The 23,906-nt window shown below is 39.0% G+C and overlaps 1 protein-coding gene across 3 annotated transcripts in view; it reads left to right on the forward strand.

Moving 5' to 3' along the window:
• The first annotated feature begins 2,976 nt into the window (after positions 1-2,976).
• HELZ (helicase with zinc finger) overlaps positions 2,977-23,906 on the forward strand; it is a 92,032-nt gene continuing 71,102 nt past the window's right edge. For 2 of the 3 annotated variants that reach the window (XM_030014430.2, XM_030014431.2), the window contains exons 1-3: positions 2,977-3,235; positions 20,367-20,593; positions 22,417-22,453. In XM_030014430.2, the coding sequence (XP_029870290.1) occupies positions 20,384-20,593; positions 22,417-22,453 (247 nt within the window). In that variant the 5' untranslated portion in view covers positions 2,977-3,235; positions 20,367-20,383. The remainder of the gene's footprint in view (positions 3,236-20,366; positions 20,594-22,416; positions 22,454-23,906) is intronic. The other variant, XM_030014433.2, reaches the window with a different exon arrangement.

Below are 23,906 nucleotides of genomic sequence, written 5' to 3' on the forward strand. Positions count from 1 at the left end.
CTGGTCTCCTTGGGCAAAAGAAAGAGAGTGTGCTGCAACCAGTGCAAAAACCCACATTCCTCACCAGAAGCCTAGTGCTGTGAGCTCTCATCTTGTCATGAAATCCCATTAGTGAGCATAGCACGTGGGGATTCCAGGAGCTTGGGAAGTCTGGACAATTCTGGAAATGCAAGCCAGTAGTCAGCACATAACGCATCTGTTTCTGTGCCTAGCCCAATGCTGAGTGAAGACTGGGCTTGTTAACTCTGCCTGTAGAGTTGGGAATGATGTGTTTGATGGCAGAGACTGGAAGCCAAAATTGCAGCTTCCACTGAGGTAATACACATCAAGGAGAGAAGAAGAGACATCTCGTGGAGTCCCTCCCACAGTAGCAGCTAATATTATAAGGTTATTTCCTTAAATTATCCTTTAATACTGTATTGAAACATGTCAATAAAAGCCACAAGAAGCCTCTTTTCTTCCCATGGAGTGTATAACCAGTTGCTGGTGGCATACTCTGCCTTCTGTGCTGTTACCATAGAAGTGGCTCTGAAACTGAAGTTTAGTTACATTAAGGCCCTTTGGATTTGGAATCTCATCCTCTAGGCTAGTTGCTGCACAATTTGCACTTTGAGCAGAATTTCCAAGGTTAATGAGTGCCTGGAGCCCAGATTTGTTTTGGACCAACAGTCCTCATCTTTCTATCTGGTAAAGAAGACTATAAAAGAGCTTGGAGGGGGCACCACATAGAAATAATACAGTTACTCCAATCTTGCAGGCTCAGGGGCAGTACTTGGAACAAAATAGTGCTTGGCAGCCAAGCCCATCTCAAAGCTGCTGGCTCCCTCTGTAGCCTCTGGCATGTCCACTGAGGGTTTCTGCAATACAATTAACCAGTCTACAGAATAGAGTAAAACCTACTTCATATGGGGGCTAAGAGGTTTAATTTAAGTAAGATCATAAAAAGCAGTGGGTGTAAGGGCACAGTCTCCATGTTGTGTTTTATACACAGCACTTTTTTTGAGATGGGGGATTCCCCTGCTGCCATAGTCTTTCCCCAGCTCCTTTCTGGACTGTTTCTACAGTGCAGGGTTGCCATCTTTTTACAGCAGTCTTTGCCTTTCAGTACTTTCAATCTAGGAACTTTAGAACAATAGATACTGATAGCAATAAAAATGGTGTCGGTCATTGAACAAATCCTTCCCTGTATAACTCGGTCACTAGCCACACAATTTTTTTCCTAGCACAGTATAAAGAAATACTGTCAGAACAAATGGACTCCAAAGTGAATGACAGCTTATGTGAAAAAGAAACCCAGCAAATTTCTGCCTTGCCCCAAACTAAACTCCAGAGGATACATGCATATTTTTAGATACATACACACATATAAAACTCATTCTATTTTCCACTGCTTTTTTAAAATGATCATTTATTTTAAAGGAAACCTTCCTTGCATCTTGTAACTGAAAAATTTATCAGTAATACAGAAGCTCACTAGGAACCAAACACAATCAACCTCCAAAACAAAAGGACTAATTCTACTTCAGCAATCTGGACTGAATGAGACACAAAGTTAGTTAGATCCTTAACATGGTTTCACCTTTATCTGATCTACCAAAGCTGACCCCTTCCTTGCACAGTGCCCATGGAGAACACTTAAGAGTCCCAGCACGCTCTTTAGCCTCACTGGGGACCAGCAGAGATGGCCTTCGGCAGGCTCCACAGGAGTGTTTTTGTCCTCCTGAAATGGCGTCTCCTGGGTTGAGGCTGGGACCAACGACACTCCCCTCTGGCACGGCCTCTGGGAGGGCACTGAAACAGTTAACTCTACTCCCAACCGTATTTATAAAGTTGAGTTAAAAAGTGGACTGATTTAAGTCTGGGGCTGCAAATGCAAAGGATTTCTTTATTTCCTTCTGCATTTACATTTTTGCAAGGAGCTCTCTCTTTATAAATGCATTGCTGATGAATATTGAAAATATTCTTGGGCACAAGTATCTTCTTGCAGTGGCAATGCATCAGAGACTTGGCTGGTGGTTATTCTTCAAAGAGTTAGGAGGCGTTAAGTGTAAATTTAAATATAAATGTATTTAGGAAAATCCAATACTAAAATGATCTGGATCTTACTTTAATTAAAGTAGAAGGAAAAGTTTTTAAAAAACACTGAAATCCTGTTTTGTTGATAAACTTTATTAAGATCCCAAAGCAAGCTGCTTTCCCCCAATTTCTCGGCCACTTTGCCCTAAAGCACGATGGCCTATGCAGAGCGAGGGGCACCCATCCATGGCAGCTGAGCCAGTAACGCCTTGAAAAAGCCAGTTTGCAAAACAGCATAGGTATTAAGAATTGATTGCCAAACATTTTGAAAACACAGCTAACAGGGAAGATTACTCCATGAAAATAAAACTGTTATGCAAAGCAGTTTCTGGGATTCATGCGCAGCCAGAAACGCATTACCGACAGTCCTTCAGCAAAAGCAGATGGGCTTTTAAAACACGATGTACAACGCGAGCTGTTCCATCACCTGGCCGCAGCCTTCGCACACAGACCCAGGTTTCTGCAAGTTTAAGGGCCGTAACTTTAAAAAAAAAAAAAAAAAACAAAACCCAAAACAAAACCAAAACCCAACAAACCACCAAAAAACCTCCCACAACAGTAGAATAACCGCGAGAAAAAAAAAAAAACAACCAAAAAAAAAAACTTTCAGCACAGGTGGACCTCGTCTCGCAGCTTACCGGGCGGGACCTTCTCTACGCGTGTGCGCACCTCACACCCTGCCTTAAGGAGGACGGTCCGCGCCGGTTCCGCGGGCGCGCAGCGCGTCTCTCCGCGGCGGGCTTGGCGCTTGCTGCGTGCGTGTCGAGGTAGTGACACGATTCCCAAGAAAGGGGAGGGGGCGAAAAAAAAAACAACAAAAAACAAAAAACCAAACCAAAAAAACCCCAACAGAAAAGAAAGAAAACAACGAGAAAAATAACCCGAGGTTGCCGGTTTCCAGCCGCTGCGTGAGGGGAGAGCTGCGGGCCGGAGCCTGGGGCTGCCCTCCGTCAGCCGCCGCCTTATCCCGCCGTGTCGCGGACGGGGCCGAGGGTCCCGTCCCCGGTTCCCGGTCGCCGGTCCCGTCCAGAGCGGCCCGTCGCCCTCCGCCTTCCCCCGCTGGCCGCCGGGCCGGGAGGAGGGCGGGGGAGGGCTTTCCCACAATGCTTTGTGGGGACGTTGACAAGTGGATCCAAGATGGCGTAGAAAGTAATGACAGGTAAGTCAGGACTTCCCCATTCGCCCCCCGCGGGGGCCGGGGGCGGCCGGGCCCGGCTGGTGAGAGCTCCGGGGAGGCCTCGGGGAACCCTCGGTGCCCCGCAGCCGGCCGAGCGGTCGAACGAGGGCTGCCGGCCGGGCCGGAGGCTGAGCGGTGCCGGCTGGAGAGGGCCCTGTGTCTGCGGAGGGGCCTGCAGCGGCAGCCGCTCGGGGGCTGTTTACGGGCAGGCTCGGCCGGAGCCCCGGGGGCTGCCGCGCTCTCCCGGGGGCCCGCAGCCGCCGGCGGGCGGACCGGGGCGGCCCTGCGCCCGGCACAGCGGGGACAGGCGGAGGGGCCAGCCTGGAGAGCCGAGATGCCTTGCACAGCCCCGGCTTCCCCTGGCTCCGGGGGTGCTCCGTCAGGGAGGGAGGTGGCGGGGGGGGGGACACGACGCACGGAGAGGGGTGGGAGTCAGCTTTGGTTTTGTACCGGGCGGGGCGGGAGGGAACGGCTAGGGACAGCCAGGAAATAACAATAATAAAACAGAAGTAAAAAAAAAAAAAAAAAAAAAAGGTTTAGGTAGGGTTTGTCGAAGGATGGAAAAATAAATTGAAATAATTTACCAGCTGTTGTAAAATTAACCCTCGGAGCAATTGAAGGATGGCAGATAAGCTTCTATTTTTTGTCTTCTGCAGGAGGCTTTGTCAGGGCCGAGTGGCTAGAAGTTGGGAGGTCTAACGCAGATCCTGAGATCGCCTTTTATACGATGCAACTGTTGTGAAACTGAAAATAGGAGAGTTTGTACTGCTGGTTGCGATACAGTCCTCCCAACAGAGACCATATAGATACATTTATATATACATGTATATATGTTTAGGGCAGATCCCCACGTAGGGGAGGGATATACATTACCCCTCCTGGGGTGGGTCACATCCTTTTATTAAAATTTCCAAATGAGTGAAGTTGTTTGGCTTCAATGCCGTGTTAGTCAAACTGTTGTTTGATTGTAGTAACATGATTAAACATATCATTGATGGAAATTAAGAATTAACTGCAGGGAAACAGTTGCAAAGTTGTTTTCCAGTTAATGGCAAATTGAGTAAGAGGTCACAAGGTAATAGGATTTTTGCATTATCAGAGGTACAGCGAGCTTGAGATGAAGTTTTAAAATAACGTAGTATATTTTGCTTTTCATTGAAGAAGTGAAAGAATTCAGCTGTAAGACACAAAAGTGTCCTAAAAATGAATATCCCCATTGACAGATTGAGTGCATCATGGCTAGTCTTGTTGGGATGGTTTGAATTGTTGGGGTCTTCTAATGTTGTTGTTGTTAATAAATAGTATAATTTAAACAAGGCAAAGGATAAAATATTCCCCCCTTTCATTTATATGAAGAAAAGACATATTCCTTTGTAATATTAAGACACCCCCCCCCCCCCCCCCAACAAATTAAATGAAGTGATACTTGGCAAGTTTGCATTATTTTCCAAGACTGATTGGTAGAACAAGGAGGTTTTAAAATAATGTGTTCTAAATTCAGTTGTTTCAGTACTCTTGAGTCATAGCAGATTGTGAATGAAAACTCTGGGTTTTGTTTTTTGTTTTTTTTTTTTTTTTTTCAATGGCAAAGCTTGTTTGATTGGAATAGTCTGGGGATGCTGGGCAGCTTGCTGGTCCTTTGCAGCGAGGAGCTGATTTTGAACGTGCAGTTGAAACTTAGATGAGGGGAAAGTGTACAAGTGACCACCACCTTCCCTCCCCCTCCTCGGGATGCAAACCGAGGGATTCACTCTTAGGTCAATCAGACTTTGGTAGGCTTAGCTTTTACAGCAAAGAAACTGTGAGTGGTGAAAGCTGAGTTAAGCTTTTTTTGTTGAACTTTAATTAGCAGAACAGTTTTTCTTTATTGGCAAGTGAAGGAATATTTTATGTGTTATTACTGATAAAATTGAGTTCTCTTTGTAATTTGTTATGAAAGCAGAAATTACTTTTCTTTTTCCTAGCTGAAATCACATTTCTATTATCACTCCTCACCTCTGTGAATTTTTTTGACTTATGAAACGTACAGTGTGTATTTCCCCTCCTTTAATTCACATGGACACCGTGCCTTTTTAAGTGAGCCAGATGAATTTTTTTATGAAAGAGGCTTATTAAAGTGATGGCTCTAGGACTTGAAAGGTTGTAATAGTTAGTTTCGTTGGGGTTTTTTGGTTGGGTTTTTGTTTTTTTTGGGGGGGGGGGGTTGGGGGGGGGCAGGTGGCTTGTTTTAGTCTCTCCCCAGCAGACTAAAAATTAAAGGAGATGTGGAAACAGGATCTTAATCTGTAATTTGTCCCAGTTTTGCTTCTTGATCTGTCATGGAAGATCCTTTCCCTTTGTGAAATCTCATTGGTTTCAGAGAAGTTGCTCCTGGGCTTTGGGATCTGTATTAGTAGGAGAAGTGTTGTAGCTTGGAGAGGGCTTCTGCTTGAAGGTTAGATTCATGGAGAAATACCCATCTCAAAAAATCTAAGTAACAGTGTCTGGAAGGTTTGAAAAGGTAATACTTCCAAGTGGATAGGGTACAGGCCTAGTGCTCGAGAGAAGTGGACAGCCTGATGCAAATCACTTCACCTGTTGATGCTTCCTTTTGAAGGAATTTCAAATAGGAATAGTGAATCTTACCAACTTGTAAGGAGTCTTGATGCCTGTGGATGAAAGGGACTATGTAAGAGCTAGGCAATACTACTACTAATGTTTTCCAACTCTGTTAATTTAGTAGTCTGATGAAATATTTTCTCCGTCGTTGGCAATTATTTTTGTTACTAAAATCCCCTTTGCAATTACAGCTGGATATTCTTTCTGACTTAGTGTGGGTTTTTTTCTTTTTATTCATTGTTTACTACCATCTTACATTTGCTCCTGCACTTTATTCTAGGTGTTTTGATTTTAGTAGTGGCAGAAGCAATTGCTGGAGCAATTCAGATTGTTAGTTGAAAGGCCTTGAATCTTTCACCTCACTGGCATTCCCTCCTGAGGTCGGTGGTACCTAGTAGGTCTGGTAGCAGGAGTGAAATCTAAATTAGAAAAGTCTTTTGTAATCATTTAAATCCTGTCCCCTGTGTACAGCCTGAATAACTAGGGAAAGCCGTGGGAGCTGACTTGGAGAACAAGGAGGAAGGATGGTGTCATTCTGATCTAGCTTAGGGATAGAGTAGTTGGACAGCTGGCATTCCCCCTGCCTTGGGGATCAGTAGGCCAAGAATCCTAGTAAACGTGAATCCTGTCCTTGGGTTTTTCCTAGCGTTGTTAAAGGCTTGTTCCTGGAAGCAGATCCTCAGTGTTCCTCCTTGTGCAAGGTTGCTAGTGGGTCATTGTGGGGGAGAAAATAGCAAATTTTGTATTCCCGATCTTCCCCTGCTTGCGTATCATAACTGTTTAATCATTTCTCACCTCTTTTGTTGAGGTCCTAAGGCAAGATCCCATTATCACTACATGGTATATGTATTTTTCCCCTTTAAATGGAAGTATTAGGGGTTAGATTATCAGAACAAACAAGACCTTCCTATTTTTGTTCTTGTTTGTCTTGCTATTTCTTCTGTGGCCTTTGGCAGTAGTCAGCGCTTGTGTTTATGTATATCAGTGACATACATTTAAAGACATCGTACTTTGTATGTTTGATTTCTTACTGCCTTTGGTAGACTTCTGCAATTGTCATGCTTTTTTCAGCAAGGAAGAAAAGAGCGAGAATATGGAAGAAGAGACTGCTTTTTTAGAAGTTTGCACACGGCATTGGTATGGAATTAGAAAAAATGAAGGAATGCTTGGTCTTCTGGAGATTTTGACTGGGAAAGTAAACACTTGTTTTCTCCTAGTATTTATTTTGGTGGAGGAGGAAGGAAATAACTAAACTTTATAGATAGTGAAATTAGGAGTCTGCAAGGTCAGACCGCTCCACAGAAACAGGCCAGCTTCTGGTGATTTTATTAGGATGGTATTGATATGTAACTCAAGTTCCTTATTCAAAACCAGTCTTGCTTACTGAGCTTTCGTCTTCTCTTCACACAAATGTTTGCAACATGAGGCTTCAACCAGAAGCAATCACTCATGTCTGAGACACACAGAAAAGTGAATATTACTGTAGCAGAAGTAGTGCTTAGGAACTTAAGCAGGGGGATTGTAATTACCCATAGGTGAGAATTTGTTTTTCTGTTGCATTTCTATTGCACTGCTAGTTGGAGTTAAAGGATACTTAATGTGGCTACAACATAGTATCCAAATACTTCTCTACAATTTTTTGTGCAAATTCATTGTCATAAATTTAATAGGAATGCGCTGGTTATTTATCCAGTCTTTTCTCAGAGTCCTCCAAAATACCAAATTGCAAACTTTGGACAGGAAAGCCAGATAAGAAATCAAGGATTTAAATCTTTTTCCTCCTTAAATGTAGTTTTACTATACTGGGAGGTTCCATTTCATGACTAAAAAGTTTGAGTGGTTACTATGGCCCCATCCTACTTCTGAATGAGTACAAACTATCAAATTTTCGAAGCGGCATGGAGTCTTTGTCAGATGTTAGAAGACTGGTATTTTAGCAAGAAGGTAATTTAGAATTAACAACACTGAACTATAGAGCTTTTCCAAGAAGCAGGAGGTATACAGTGCTGCTGCATTGGTAGCAAGAGTTTTTGTAAGTGATTTTATGTGAAGAGATGTTTTGGATATGTTACTGTAAACTGTTGTGCGATTTGTTTCTGTTAGTCTCAGGAAGTACCACTTGCATGAAGAATGATGTGACTGAGGTGGATGTTTTTAATCTCTGGCTTATATGCGGTTTGGGGAAATAAATTTCATGATCTCTCCTGTTTTGTAAGCAGAAGGAAGGCTAATGATTCTCAGAGCTGTAATGACTAAACACTGGAAGAAAAAGAATAGTAGAATTATGTTAGGTACGAAATTTTGAATGTTGGAGTGGCAGGAATTGGAGGATAGAAATGTGAGCAGTGTGTGGATTCGTCTGAGCTGATTTTATGGTAGTTAGGGTAAGTGTTACTTAGAAATGATCTTTCAGTCTGTGAATTTCACCAGGTTTGGGTTTTTTTTTTTCATAGTTGTATATAGCAAAAATACTGGATTCATCAAACCACTAAAAATTACACTGCTTAAGTATGCTTAGAAGATCTTTCAGAGCCCTTCAGACCCCATGGCAAAAGCAAAATACGTAACACAACAAGAGCTGTTTTTGAGAATCTTGGTTGTTAGTAATGCGGCAAGAGTGTTTAATTTGCTGGAAAATATTTAGTGGATCAGCAGACCAAGAAAGTAGCAAATCTTTGTGGATATAGTAAATGGAGAATGCCACAAATGAAAAGCATAGTGGTTTTGGCTGCATATAAAATAATGCTTCTTCCTTATGTAGCTTCTTACTTAATGTAAGATAATCTGTATTTTTGTAAATGAAAACTTCATTTTATCCTGGGATAATGTGGGGGGGACAGGGACAGGCAGCGTGCTTTTGTTCCCAAGTAATATTCCTTTGCTGCTTTCAACTAAATTCCCCATCAGCTATCTGGGATTCCCAAATACTGTTGACCAGCCACGATAGCTGCCTTGCATCTGCTTCCCTGCCATCTCAGGAGCCAGAATTTGTTGGGCTTTTCTCATTGTCTACAAAGGGAGGTCATTAAGGGGAATGCTTTTTTTTAGCATACTTCTGAATCTGTGCTAACACAGTGTTGTAGCCGAGTGCTGTGGGTATTTTATTGAAGTGATGTTTTTGATTATAGTTGTTTGTGCTGATGGTTTTGAGGTAACTGCACTGGCCATATCTTAAGACACTCACATGTTTGGAATGGTCCAGGACATTTGTTTTGTCGTTTGAACTGACTGATACTACTTGGCTGTAGTTTTGTTTATATTTGTTTGGCTGGGCTAGACACCGCTTTTCTTCTTCCGAAGTTTTGTCAGAATTATGCCATTAACCACAGTAGGATCGTTACTCATTCCTGCTGATGTCTGTTCTTTGAGTGGGGTTTAAAATACGTGACTGAATCTCTAATGTTCATTTCAAAAGGAATGAGTAGGGTGAATGCCATTGGGAACTTGTGGTGTGTTGGATACAAGTTATGTTGTTGCCCATAGGGTTTGCTGTGTGAGGAGAACTTGGGAATCCATATTCTATTCCCAGGAGGGGTCTAAAAATTGAACCTATTGGTAGTGTCATGTTCGTGCATTTGAGGAGAGGACACAGGGATGTTACAAAAGCATTATCCGGATACAGAAGGGTTAATATTAAAATACAGAGTTAGAAGACAACTCCCCAAATCAGGCTTAGCTATATTATGCCAAACCATTTGAAGCACAGTCATGTAAAAACGAATTTCAAAGGTTATTTCCAAGAAAGATAGCAATTTTTAGTGGTGGAGGTTAGTTATTGCTTTGAACTTTCAAAACAGCACACAAAAATATCATATGCAGTTACATAACAGGTATGGTTTGGGGGAAAGATGTGTTTGGAGTATCTGTGGGTGGCATGATTGTGTTATTAAATCTGTTATGGTAGGACCCTTTTGTGCTAAGCACTGTATAAATGCGTAAGAAAAAACTCAGTCACAGTATTATTCACTACTATAATAAATTTAAGTTCATTATAATGCTGCAATGAAGACTGAGGTATATTGAAAGAAGATTTTCCTGTTTTGTGACACAACTTTCTGGCTTATTTCTATGTTCGATTTGTGAACTGTGCACTATACCTGTGCAATATAACTGATATTCAGCATGAAGACTTTTACATTCTTTTGCCTCTTGAATGGATTGAAAGAGTGATTCGTATTTTGCATGTCAAACAAAATGAACATAGGGCTTTTTTTTTTTTTAATCCAACTGTAAAACTGTGATATATACCTGTAGTATCTGCATTTGCACTGGTGATCAAAGCTGTGTTCTTCAGATAGGTCTCCTAGTTGTAGAGGGGTGTGCTGCTTTGCAATACTGGGACATGTCAAGAGTGGAGAAAGGTCCTCTATGAAAATCAAAGTTTGACATTTGAGGAAAGACTGTTTCAGCATCACTATGATATCCCTGTTAAGAGAAAACTTGGATTGAACCCACTGAGCTTTGGAGTTTGCACAGGGTTTTCCAAAAGGGGATATGCTGTGAGGAAATAATTTCTTCATTTTAAAAATACTTTTATTGCTGAAATCCAAATACAGCTGTATTAGAGGAAGCTGTGAATTGAACACAAGACTGAAAGTTAGGAACTGCTAACTTTGATTCTGTCTGATAAAATTGGTGAACTTTGGCAAATGAACTGTGGTCAAGTGCTGTCTGAAGACAGTGCTGTGTTAGTGGCAAATTCAATGAGCACGTGGAAAACTTTGTGATATGTGTTGCATTTAAACTTATGAAATACATTTGTAAACATTCTGTTATGTGTTTTGTGTTGAAATGATGCTTGGGAATCTTCCTTGACTCCGCTTTGCATTCCTTGGGAACACAGTTTTGTACTTGCTTGGCATTTTGAAAATTAGGTGACAGATGTTTAGTCACACATACACAGATGTACCTACATGTCATACAGCAGACATTTCTCAGAAAGGACTTTTGGCATTTCTTATGACTCAGCGGAGAAGAATATTGGTAATTGCATAACTGTGTAAGTCCTTAAGATTAATGGTGTTCACTTTTTTTTGGTCAAAATTATTACTAAACACTATAATGAGAAATGTGCAGAGACACTCAGAAACATGGCCATGTTCTGTTATTCAAGTGTTTAAAAGGGAAGTTCTGCTACAAGTAGTTTATAAAGTTGTGGATTATGAGGTTTAAAACAGCTTTTAGAGTATGAATACTGTATTCTTTGCAAAGTGTGTTTGAGTTTGAGACTTGTAGGTTGGTGCTGCTCCACGGAGAGCTGGCTGGTCGTGCAGTGCTGATTTTTCCCTTTGTTTTTCTCTGGCAAATTTCATTAGGAGAAGCAAAGATTAAATTACTTTTCTAATGCATTTTTTTAAAGTAAGTAATTGGTGATGTTGTTATGGGGATAAAATGGTAACCATGGGACAATATTTCAATTAAAATGCCCTCATCTTGGATAAGAGTGAGAAACTCTGCTCTCAAAAAGCAGTAAGAATATATAGGTATATGGAATACAAACTGCTGCTGTTAACCGGTTATTATGAAAGATTGTTTACGTGAAGATTTTCTATGAAGGAGCCAAAAGAACTTTAGGTGGGGCAGAAACACCACCTATTATTATGTTACCTGGTGCTTACTATGACATACTCCTCATTTCAGTTCGTTATTACTTGCCAAATTTTAATTATTTGGGTTGAAATTTCCCATGGTAGGTGTCTATTGCAGTCTGACTTTTTGGGTTCTGTGGAAGGAGTGGAGGGTTCTGCCAACATGATTCAGTCTACTAAAAATTAAGCAAAAAATGTATTTTTATGTTCAGAACAAAATAGAAAAGAATTCTAATGACCTATAGTTCTGCTTTGTAAAAAGTTGAGATATGGTATAGTATGACATTTCTGCCAAGGATATACTTGTTATCAACCCTGTGAAAATCTGCTCAGCATTGGTCAAATCAACATTTAGTACAAATCTAAAAGATCATCCCTGCAGTGAATATACTTCAGCCTGAGCTAAATAGGATTTCTGTCCAATTTGAAGGCTAGGGCTTCTGCATTCCTTCCTGGTATGATCTGGACAAAAATGAGAGCACAGAGAATTCCCCTTCTGTACTCCCGATAGCCAGTTCCTCTTTCCTACCAGCTCTACTTTCATGCAGCACAGAGGAAGCAGTGACTGGATTTAAACAGAAGGTGCAAAATGCAGATTTTCGCAGGATATGTAGAATAAATGTGGCTGAACAAGGAGATTGAGATTGAAAAATATTAGTGTTAGAAAGAAAGAAGTAGAAGGGAGGCTATAATGTGTGGGTACAGATAATTTATTTTATAATGCTAATACAGTTTGTTGGAATACAGTTTCACTATCTGCATAGATTAGAAAGTGGTTCAGAAATGGAGTAGCGAATAGCAAAAAAAAAAAAAAAAAAGGCAAATCATACTTAAGCCCTGTCTTTCCTACACTTCATTTTCTGTATTTCTAATGAACGCTCCCATGTTGTGATGTAGAGAAATGCTGAATACTCATAAGTCACTCTGCAGACACTGGGTGTTCTGCTTTGATCATATAAATGGCTATATAGTACAGGGCAGAGCATAACGGGGAAAAATCACTTTTAGTTGTCTTAATCAGAATGTAAGAAGTTTATAGGAACTTTTGGCTTTAATGTGTTTTAATGTCTTAATTCTTTGTAAAATGGGAATTATGTTAGAAGGGTGAAGATATTTTCTTAATACTTGTGAAGTGCTCGGTCACAGTATTTGTAAGCGTTATTGAAAGTTAATGAAAACATTAAAATGCAGTCCTGAGAATGCGATTTGAGTAGCATGCAGTAAATAAGGCCTTAGGCCCTATGCTGAAGTATTTAACTAGATGTCCATTAAGCAGGCAGCCTCTGTTGTGCCTGCTCATTCTGCCAGGTAGCCCTTGGAAAATGTAGTATGTGACTAATACAGTTAAGGCTATATCATAATGCAGACACACAGGAGAGCCAACATAAGCTTGTACAGATACTTTTGTCATTACACAACCTTTGAGTATCGAAGTGGTAGTATTTGTACTGTAATTTTAATGAATGCAGTATGTATATATATTTGCTTTGTGTAACTAGGAATCTTGTGTCTGTCAGTTACGGATGGCTTTCAGACAAAGGGAGTACATACCAAGTAGATGTTGTGCTTTCACTTGCCATGTATTTTGCTTAGTTTCATCAAGATAGGTAATGTTTTCAGACAGCTGTGTGGAAAAAGGATCATTTTAAAGTCAAGAAATGAAGATATTAGGGATACTTACGTGGTGGATGGGGTCATTACAAGTGCTGAGGCCATGAGTTATTTTCAGATTTTCAGCCAAAGATAGCCAGTTTGTGCATGTGTAAATGTTGCTGCTGCTGGCTGTATAGATTGTTCTTTCTGCTGCTATTTCCAAAACAAAAATAAAAGAGATTAGTAAAGGTAATAAGGTGTTAATAATCACTTAATAAAGTGTCTGTACTGAAATCATAACTGACATGCAATGAAATCTAACTTGTTACTTATCTGTGATGTGTGTAAAGTGATTTAAAGAACAGAGGATCCACATACGGAAGGCATTTGCTCTTAATTTCAATTGCTGCTATATTTTTCTTACTATTGTTCTGTGAATGGTAAACCACCCACAGGCACTTGTTCCTTTTTCAGTAAATGTGGATGTGTTTATTCTATACATCAAGTTTACAGGATCAGACTCAAGGCTCCATTTATGTGGCCAGAGATCACTTGTCCTCCCAATTTATGGTGCTGTCTTTGGTTTGTCAACATGGAAGGTTAATCTAAGTATTTAATGGTAGGGGGCATCATGAACCTTTTAATTCCTGTTTTTTGCCCTTCCTGAGTGAAATCAAGCAATGAAATCATGTTCCTTAGAGGCCACGTAGCAGAAGTTCTTGCTGCTATTATGCTATATAATAAAACCTTGAAATAAGCTTTCCTTATTCTGTATGCTCCATTTCAGATTTAACATCATTTTTGGAATTTAAAGTAGGGTCATTTTGCCTGGAGTTGTACAACATTAACCAGAGTAATTCAGTTATTTCAGAAAACTGATTAGATTGTCCTCTCTCAAGGGTGGAGACTTTTGTATTTGTTCTGTAAGGTGTGCAGTACATTTCTGAGCACCGTGTATAACTAATATTACTGACTTCAGCCATAATTGCAGTAAATGAGTGCATAAGATCTCTGCTGTTATATTTTTCTTAAAATAAAAAAAAGCAAAGCACCTTTTATATTATTCCTTTCTGCACCTTGCACATGAAAGATGCACCATAGTTTTTCTCTCTGTTCTGTTAAGTCTTTCACATTGGTATAGTGCACTATCATTATCTACTCTCATTTTATTAAATGATTTCTGAGTGTGGGATTGTTTATGATGTATGTCATGACACTAGGAAAGTGCATTCTTTCTGTGTGTCTGTAAGTGGCTTCTGTGTTTTGTGCAGCTGTATTTTATTCCTTCCTGGAGGCTTGAATAAAATGCTTTTTTTGTCTTAAGGCAAAGATAAGTTTATTTTATCACTATAGGTAAGGAAAATAAATAGGTGTTTAATCTTAATTTAGTAATCTAAAGGTACCTGAGTGGTATTTTGGAGTACTACAACAACAATTACCTAACATCTAGAGGTGCAAGCATGCCTCAGGATAGGATCACTAGAGATGCCAGAGCAACTGTATAATATGATGTAACAGTAGAAAAATGTATTATTATTCCCTATTTTAGTATGTGGACTGACAAATGTGGTTTGTTTGCGGAGTCTTGATAGTTGAATTTCAGTGACCCATCATTTTTAACTATAATGTTGGCATGTTCACAGTAGCTAAAATTTTTATTGTGTAGTTTACTCAATGTATTGTAATTAAGCCAGATTATTAATAATGACCCCAGATCTTTCCATACCTGTGTAAATTAAAGTATCTTCTCAGTCTTTTCCTGATAATTTTGAGTAAGAGGGAACTAGAGTACTCTTCAGTCACAGGGATTGTGTCCGTAGCAACTTTCTAACTTCACAAATATTACTTTTCTGTACTATGGAAACAACAAATTTTTGAGGCCTTCATATATGTATTGTTTACATCTCAATTTTCAGTAACAAATTTCAAAAAGCTGTGTGATGCGTACTGCTAATGTCTATAGTCTGAAAAGTTTGGAAACTGCTTTAGTGAAACCTGGAAACTACTGGATGGATCCCTGAGCAGTTAAGTTAATGAATGCAGTTTATGGCTTCTATCATTATGGGCAAGAAAGATAAATAAGGTTTTTCTTCTACTGGTGAGTGATATTTTGGTACAGCGTTCTCTCTCCTTGGGTAAATGGCGGCACATGGCAGTAACTGATGTCTTGGTATCAATAAGAGGCTGAATTATAACATCCTTTCCCTGGGTGGACCTAAAAAGTCTGATTCTGTTATCTGTCTTGTTACATATTTTTCATAAAACTTGCAGCATCTTTGAGACCCTTTAGACTTCTGTGAAATTCAGTTCCAATTGACTTGAAGTTCAGAAGTTACTGGGGAACAACGGCAGAGCAACCAGCCTCAAAAATAGTTTTAGTAGGTCTCTTCTTGCCTCTTAAAAGAAATTGCTGGGAAGTTATGATAAAACAGCTGTCTTTTCTTGATGTATTACCTGAATTTATTACGTTTAAAACTTCTGTCCAGTTTGGTGGCCAGCTTTTCCAATTTGTGAGAAGGGCTAAAAAATCACAAAGGGTTAGGAACGACAGTGTGGTCACCGCACACATTTCCTTAGAGAGGGGCAGGATGAGTTGAATTCCTGCCCTGCTTTCTCTGAGCCTGTGCCAGCTTGACCGCAATAGGCAATGGAATGGCAAACCCTTCTTCTCCTCTCCTTTCCTGCAATACAGTAGGCTGTTAACAGGAGGACACAGCTGAATAGCTTTGGCAAGGAATATTTGGGTGCCTATTTCTCACAGCAGAACTGTTTGAAGGGTTATGGATTGTAATGGGAGGCAGCTGGAGAGGCTCTTCCCCTGCGTGTTCCCCATGGCAATGGGTCTCATTCATTTGCTTCAGTTTGTGAATCCCAGGATGCGGCTCTTGAAGTATATTCAATTGACAGTAAATTCCTACCAGTCTCACTGTAGGACTGCAAGTTGAACATCATTGCTTTAGCATAAATCTTTACAAGAGATGTTAATGTCTGGTTAAAATATGCAAATATTTACTGACTTGTCTACTGTTTGTCAGCTTGGCATGCGAGACCTTGGATCTGATCCTTCTGTCTTGGCAGACATTGGGAATTTTGCCAATAACATTAATAGGAACAGCATTGTGCCCTCTAATCTGTTTGTTTATGAAGTACAGCGAGAGTTATCTGGCTAGATGCTTTACAGTGAATTGAAAAAGCATCTGTTTGAAATTTTTTAGAAACTGTCACATGCTTTAACTTATCATTATCTTAATGTATGGACTCTTTGATTCCATAAAATACATCGGTAAGCTGTGAAGCATGAAAGTGCACAGTCATGAGTTAAACCACTGTGAAACACTAAAATTTTAGTTCACGATGTTCTCTCCTCCTACACTGATTTTTAGTTTGAAGTTGGACTCATCAGACTGTGGCTTCAAAAGCCTCCTGTGCACCAAGCAGGCATAGTGTTTACTTGAAAATAAATGACTGTGTACATCACATTGTTTATCGCTCTTCCTCCTCAAGCTGTGCCTTCTGCCTTTCCCAGCCCCCTCTGCACTTCTGGAGGGGAAACGTACAGTACTATTTGGAGATTAGATTTTAGTTACTCTTTTCATGTTTGTTTACAAAATCCCTTTGGGAAGAAGGCGAAATACTCATTAGGAATATTGAGCCTGAAAATCATTAGTTGTAGGGGAAAAAAAAAATATCGCTCGTAGTTCATTGAAAAAACTACCAAGGTTTAAGTTACACCAGTTGGAACTAACCAGATCTTTTAAATGATATTTTGTGGAAACTAAGCTGAGCACAACTTGGCCTTCAAAGAAATGTAAGATCAGTAAGTTTTCTTTTACTTAAAGGCAGGAGTTTTTTGGAGGTACAAACTATAATGCCAGGCTTAGATTTCTGGATTAACCAGTGAAGAAGAGTTGTGTAAACTTCTGTATGTGTTCTAGTCAACATGATGCTTACTGTCATACCAGGTGGAATTCACAGGCACTGGGCTTAAATATTTTACTTGAGTGCATAAATTGGGAGCCTTTCTGTAGGCAGCGGTGCTGCTGTGAGATGATTCAAAGCTAAGAAATGCTTTGAATTGACCACTGATAATAAAGGCTCCGTTGATAAGGCATTGTGCCTGTATTTCTAAGGTAGGTCCACCTATTTTAGATGTGTAACTTTAGATAGTGAGAATATGCCTGTTTACTGTTTTTTCAGAATTTTGAAGTTGAATTAAACTTTGCTGTTCGAATAAATTGTTACTCAAATTTGAATTTAGAACTCTTCTGGCATGTGGTTTTCCAGGCCAGTTTGAGAAAATGAATAATCCTGACATTTGTTCTGTTTCATGCTTAGTATTTTAATCTCAGTTTTACAGATGGAGTAAGTGAAGTACATAAGTAATTTGCTCAGTTTTGCAGAGAGTTGGGAGTATAGCACAGACCTTGTGACGCTTTAGCTTTCAGTGCTGATCTGTAATAATTTCTACTCTTGGCGTGCATGTAGAAAATCCAGTTTTACATTTGAAATTTTTGAAAATAAACTTTTATAAAACTCAAATTTCCTTTGACAAGTGTCTCCGTTTCTTGGCTGTTAATATTTTAACTGTTCTGAAATAATTTTAAACATGGGTAGGTCAGGTACTACAATAGACTAGATTTTAGGAAAACATGGTTGTAATTCGCATTCACATAATCTAGTCTCAGTTGCTAATTTAGGCACAGCCGAGGGGACTGCAGCTAGGAGCATGGGTTTTTAAAGAGTCAGCAGGAAGAGCCAAGTGCCTCCAAGGAACAGTTTAGAGCACCTGGATTGGAGTCTGAAGTAGATGGTGCAAATACCCAGTAAATGTGCATGTTTGTGTCTGCATGCATAGATATAAATGGAATTGAAATGAAATCTGAGAGCCTGAATGTATCATTTTCCACATACTGGTTTTCTTTGTTAGGATTAGATTTTTTTTTTTTTTTAAATTACACTGCCGCAGCTCCTTATCTATCACTGTGTCCCATATACTGTGACTTCAGAGGTTTTTTTAATTACACTCTGAAATACCGATAGTGTGTCTCAGTTTAGCCCAGTTATCCAAACAGCCTGGTCTGGACTTCTCTTGGCTCCACTTAACTTAATCCACAGGTTTTTGCTTAGGGTCAGTTATGTCCTCTGAAGTGCTCTCTAAGTCTTCAAGTTGACCAGAGAAATTGTGTGGCCTTTGCAGTACAGTAGGTCACTGCTGGGCATCTAAAATACAGCTTTTCCTCAAACAGACTAGTTCAATATTTCTCAAAACAGCCAGCGTAAGACAATTGATAAGTAACATGTTTTTCTTTTACATGGTGCCCTGTTGGAGAAGAAGGGCTGGATAACATAGCTTTCAAATGCCTGTCAGTTATGCTGGCCAGGTCAGTTATGCTGGGATCTGTGTATAATCAGTTCTTCAGGAATAAACACACAGAAGCTCTGCTCAGACTTTTGGTCAAAGGAATTTTGGTTACATGTCAGCCAGGAAGTGAGGAAATCAGAAGTACAGCAGAGTTCATGAAATCCTCTCTTTCAGTCCCTTAGGAGGAAAACAGAATGTACGTGAGAAAAACATCAACTATTGTATTACTATTGAACCACATCCTAGATTTGTAAAATTCGCTGTGGCCTAAAATGTTAGTGAAATGGAAATCAAGTAGCAAGAAAGGATCCTTGCATAAACAGCTTAAGAATACATAACACTTATATAATTGAAAATATGTGCTTAAGTGAGCCAGCTGAGTGTCTTTAATGTTAATAGAATTACTTCATGAATGAATTTACTCTTATGTATGGAAATGCAAAATCTACTTGCTTGTTCCTATTCTGATTGAAAATGAGAACTCATTTCTAGCAGAAAAAGAAATATCTGGATGAATGAGGCAATATTTTGCAAGGTCATTATTAAGAAAGAGGCATATGTCACAGATTTGTATCGGGATAACTGCAAAATATCCATGCTTGTGTTCCTTCATTTTTGGGAAGATATATTGTTGTACAAGACATTTTTATATAAATGGTGTAAAAGGAAAGGTGGTTTAAGTCAAAATTGTCTTGAAAAATCTATATTTCTTTATATTTCTGTATTGATACTGAAAATAAAATTTTAAGAATGGAAGGGAACAGATAGAACACTGTCACATAATATATGAAAAGTCTTGTTTACATTTCTACTGTATATTGGCTTAGGCATATGTTAGAGAAGACAAAAGTGGGAAAAGAGAAAAGTGGGATAGTGAATTATTTTTCATATAAGGAAATGCATTTATTTGACCTTCTGATTAACTTCTTGAAGTTACTTTACCTTAGTTTGGTTAAACACTTAAAAATACCAAGTACAAAGGAAGTTTTTAGCAGTGAAAGTGGGCTAAAGATAGTTATTTGAGACAATCACAATAGTTGATATATAATCACAAATACTGATAGTATGCTGCTTGCTAAAAATGAAAATGAGAAGTCATGTTTTTTCCTCTTTCAGTTACCAGAACACATTTTTGTGAAGTGAGCTTTAAAGTACAATGTCTCTAGGGATGTGTATCATCTATTTAAATATTATGTCAATGAAGGGAGAATGTAGACATGGATTATAGAAGTGCTTTGCTTTTCTGTTGGTGCTTTAGATTGTGGATAACCATTTGTCTCAGTTTATTGGCAGGTACTGTTGTCTGTCTTGTATACAGATTTTAATAAAAACTGTTTCGACCCCCCGCCCCCGAAGTTCTGCATAAAGGTGTTGGTGTGGCAGGGGTATCTAGACTTTCTCAGACTTAAATGGAAATAAATCAACTGAAGGAAGAGACAAGTGGTTTCCTGTTGACCTCCTGTTCTTTCTCATTCATCCTTGTGCATCCCTGTTGTGCTTCACCCAGCCGGAGAGAGCGGCTCCTTCCCCTGAGCGTAGGTGAGAAGTGCTTTGAAGAGAAAGGTGTCTTGGAGTAAATGGCTGCAGGCTCGGAGAAAGAGCAGTTGGCGGATGAGTTGTATTGCTTCCAAAGCAAAGATCACATTGCCAGTGAAGACCCAAAAGCCTCTATGTAGCAAAGTGCTTAAATCCATGCTGACTTTAAATTTGAAACCACTACTTCTATTCTTAAAATCAGTCATGGGCTTAAATACTTTCCTGAATTATACTCAAAAGCGAGAGCTGGGAGCGATGGACAAAAGACTGGGAAGAGGTAGGTTAGTGAGAAAGCTTGGGATAGGAAATGCGAATGGCATAAAATGAAGGGGATGTGATACAGCACCTTGAGATGGGAATGGAAGTTGGTTGGCAAATTGTCACTGCCATTATACAGCTAACCAACATTTTATCATCCCCTCTGCCCCCACTCTAGGATTCTGTCCCTGAGTCATGGCAGACAGAAGACCAGAGAAGTCATGTGAACAAGCATGTGAATCTCTTAAGCAGCAGGATTATGAAGTGGCAGTGAAGCATTGCACAGAGGCTCTCCTTTCCCTCAGCCAGTACCCCCCAGCTCACCTCCCGGAGGCATGCCAGGCAGAAATCGACCGCATCAAAATCGAGACTCTTCTGTATAGAATTGCTTCCTTTTTACAACTTGTGAGTGTGACTCTTTAATAGTATCTAGTGAACTGGAAAGAACAATCAAATATCTTGTACCGTCAAGATTTAAATAAAATTCAGAGTTTTGCTGTGATTGGCATGTTGGTTTGCCACAGAATCTCTCTTGCTAAAGCATATATGAGGCTTCTGTCTTGCAGGTTTCCCTGATCTGTTTATTTTTCAGGATTGGGACCTCTAAGTAGTCTGGGTCTGAATCACAGTTCTCTAAAAGAATGAAGTAAAATACTTAAAAAAAAAAAAAACAAAAAAAAAAAAAAAACAAGTTTGTGGTGTGGTTTTTTTTTTTTCTTAAATATATTCTAGGAAGGCAAAAAATCAGGTTTTAGGGTGTTATGTTTGACCAGTTATGCTGAATTACATACCAAATTACCTTATCATTAAAGAGTATGAAATTTAAGGTTGCAAATCTAAACACTCAAAAACAAAGTTAAGAAATGTCAGAATTCAGCTAGCCAGTTCCTACCTAATTTAGCTCCATTTGCATAGACTTAACATTAGTCTTTTAATACTTGATAATATATTAGTTTTCCATGGCTAGGCTAGAGCATATCTGGTGAAAGATGTAACTTTTAGGCTCTGGCAGATTTTTAATGGAAACGTGAAAACTGGGATCTTTTGCCTTGCATTTACAAACCTTTACAGAGGCATAACCCTAAATTATAGGTGATCCCATTGCCAAATTCATGTCCTTCCTTTAAAGCATCAGAGCCCTACAGTTTCTTAAAGGAACGGACATTACAGTGCTTAAGAATAAATCTACAATCTGCTTAATGCACCTACCATTTTCCTTACCTTTCTGTTTTAGAAATGTTATTACAGATTTACAAGGGCCTTGTCCATCTCAAATCTTAATGTATTGGATATGAACAGTTTCATCCCATGTGGAAAAAGTTTGGTCAAGTTGTAAGACTTTGCTCAGCAGCTTTAAGATAAATCTTGCCCATCTGATTATGGAGCATTTTTAAGCATTCTTTAAACAGATAGCTGAATTGGACCATTCAGTGTGCAAAACAAGGATTGGGAAACTTCTTAAATTAAGATGTGACCTATCTTATGGCTCCTCAGGGAAGAGATTCAGAAATAACTAGGATTTTTTTTAATGGAAGTTGTGTTACTACAGACTTGACTTCTCAAAATTATTTACATAGGCCAATATGCAGATAGACGCTTAGCAGTACTTAATACGTTTCTGACCTGGATGCTTTTGAAAATCCTGTGAGGCACCTATCTGGATGTTCATCATAGAGAAATTATTGCAGTAAGTCTTCAGGGGATTTGGAAAAATACTTGTAATCAAAACCTTCCTATTAAAGACTTCAATTATATAGATACTTGAAGGCTTATAAGTAAAAAAAAGAAAAAGAAAAAAAAATTCCAGATTTTCTTTCTTGTTTTACTAAACCAAGTAGTTTTTAAAATCACCACTGATAAGACAGAGTATAAAATACATACCACAGATTTCAACAGCACCATATTAGTACAAGTTTAAAAAAAATAATTACAGTTTTTTTTTTTTCCTGGGTTTGAGCCACCTACAAACACATATAAAACATATACCTTTCCCCATTCGTGTTCCTCTTTTAAAATGTTCATTTGCTGAGAATTTGAGAAAAAGTCAGCATTCTAAAAATTAATTATATTATATTAGACATGTGACTGATGTTCTTTACATGTTCCACCCAGGAAAAGACGAGGTAATGGATTCTAAAAAGTTTTAAGAAGCTCGTAATTCAAGCATGTAGTTGTTTATGCTAACTGGAATAATGCTATTTTTAAACTTTTCATGTTTTACCTTTCAGAAAAAGTATGGGCAAGCAGATGAAGACTGTAGGCATGGTATGCTTATTTCTTTCTTTATTACATAGTGTTATAAATTGCAGTCAGTTGTCTGAATTTTTAAAACTGATGCCCAGATTTGTTAGTTTGCTAACGTTTTTCTTCCTAGTTAAAATTAATGTATCTGCTATATAATACTTTTTCCACTTCCACCCCCCACCCCCCCACCCCACCCCCACCCCCGAGAGATCTCACTATTTTGTAACTTGTATTCAAGTACCAGAACTCAAATGCATGTCTTTGGCACAGTGGTGCTATTTGGCTAATAGATATTTTGGTATACAAGTGTAGGATGAATTGATAGTGTTAGGATTCTTGTGAAGATAAAGACAGCTGATTGTTCCGTCTTTCTTCCTAGGGATATGGTGGATATTTTGGTTTGCATTTTGGGACTTGATTCAGAGAAAATCAAGATGATGTACTTATATTTATTCCTATTTGTTAAAGCTTCCAAATGTGCATGTGTCACATTGAAGTTGAGCCTTTCATGTTTCACTGCCTTGTTCAGTCGGGGTATTTTTAAAGGAATTAACAATCCTTCCTAGTGTTCTGTTATTCATGTAGAGCGCACTCACTGAGAACTCTTCACTGAGTTTGGTAAGCGTTGGAACAGAGCTTATCAGTTAGATTTGGAAAGAAAAGGTGGGTAGATCCCACCTTTCAGGTTTTTAGTTCCTTAGCTACTCTTGAATTTTAAAGGAAGTTTCTTCAAACCACAGTTTTCTTACACAGACTGTGTGATAAACTATTCTGACATTCCTGTGCTAGCAATGATAATCTTTAAATCATTCCTTTCTGGTTTTGTGTGGTTTTTGTTTGTCTGTTTTTGGTGTGTGGTTTTTTTTTCTTTCTTTTTTAAAATGCGTTTGTCTTCATAGATACTCCAGTCATAGTCTGGGGAATTTGTGGGGCTCTGCAGCCTGCTTGTGAAGGTCCACAAAACATAACTAAGAAAAGTAAACTTGCTTTCTGTAGGTGTAAAATGAAAGTTTAACAAATTTAAAAAAGGCTGAACATTCTTAAATAATCTGGATTTTTTTTTAAAGCTGCTTCTTTTAAATGTTGGTATATGCGAAGGGTGTAATATTCTGACTAACCTCGCAGTTGTCTTTCATGATGGCAAATAAAAGCGAGAGAGACACATATGGAAAGATGAATGATGGTTAAAGGAGGTAGGAGGGAGAATGCTGTTTAATGAATACCGTTCTCATTGATGAGATTTGATGGGTTTGTCATAGGCGTAGATGGGTGACATTCATTTGTGAAACTTTGTCTTGGCATATGTGTCAGTTACCAGTATCTCAAAGGAACTGTCATGTTAACTATTTTTCTTCTCTCACTGGACGGGCATAGGAGTGGGTGGAATAGGAGCGCTGATCTCTACCTTTTTTTTTTTTTTTTAAGTAGAGAAAACAGGTTTCAAATGTATATTAATAACAAAGAAATAGTGTCC

This window comes from Aquila chrysaetos, chromosome 5 (genome assembly GCF_900496995.4).
Source record: "Aquila chrysaetos chrysaetos chromosome 5, bAquChr1.4, whole genome shotgun sequence".
Taxonomy (NCBI): Eukaryota; Metazoa; Chordata; class Aves; order Accipitriformes; family Accipitridae; genus Aquila; species Aquila chrysaetos.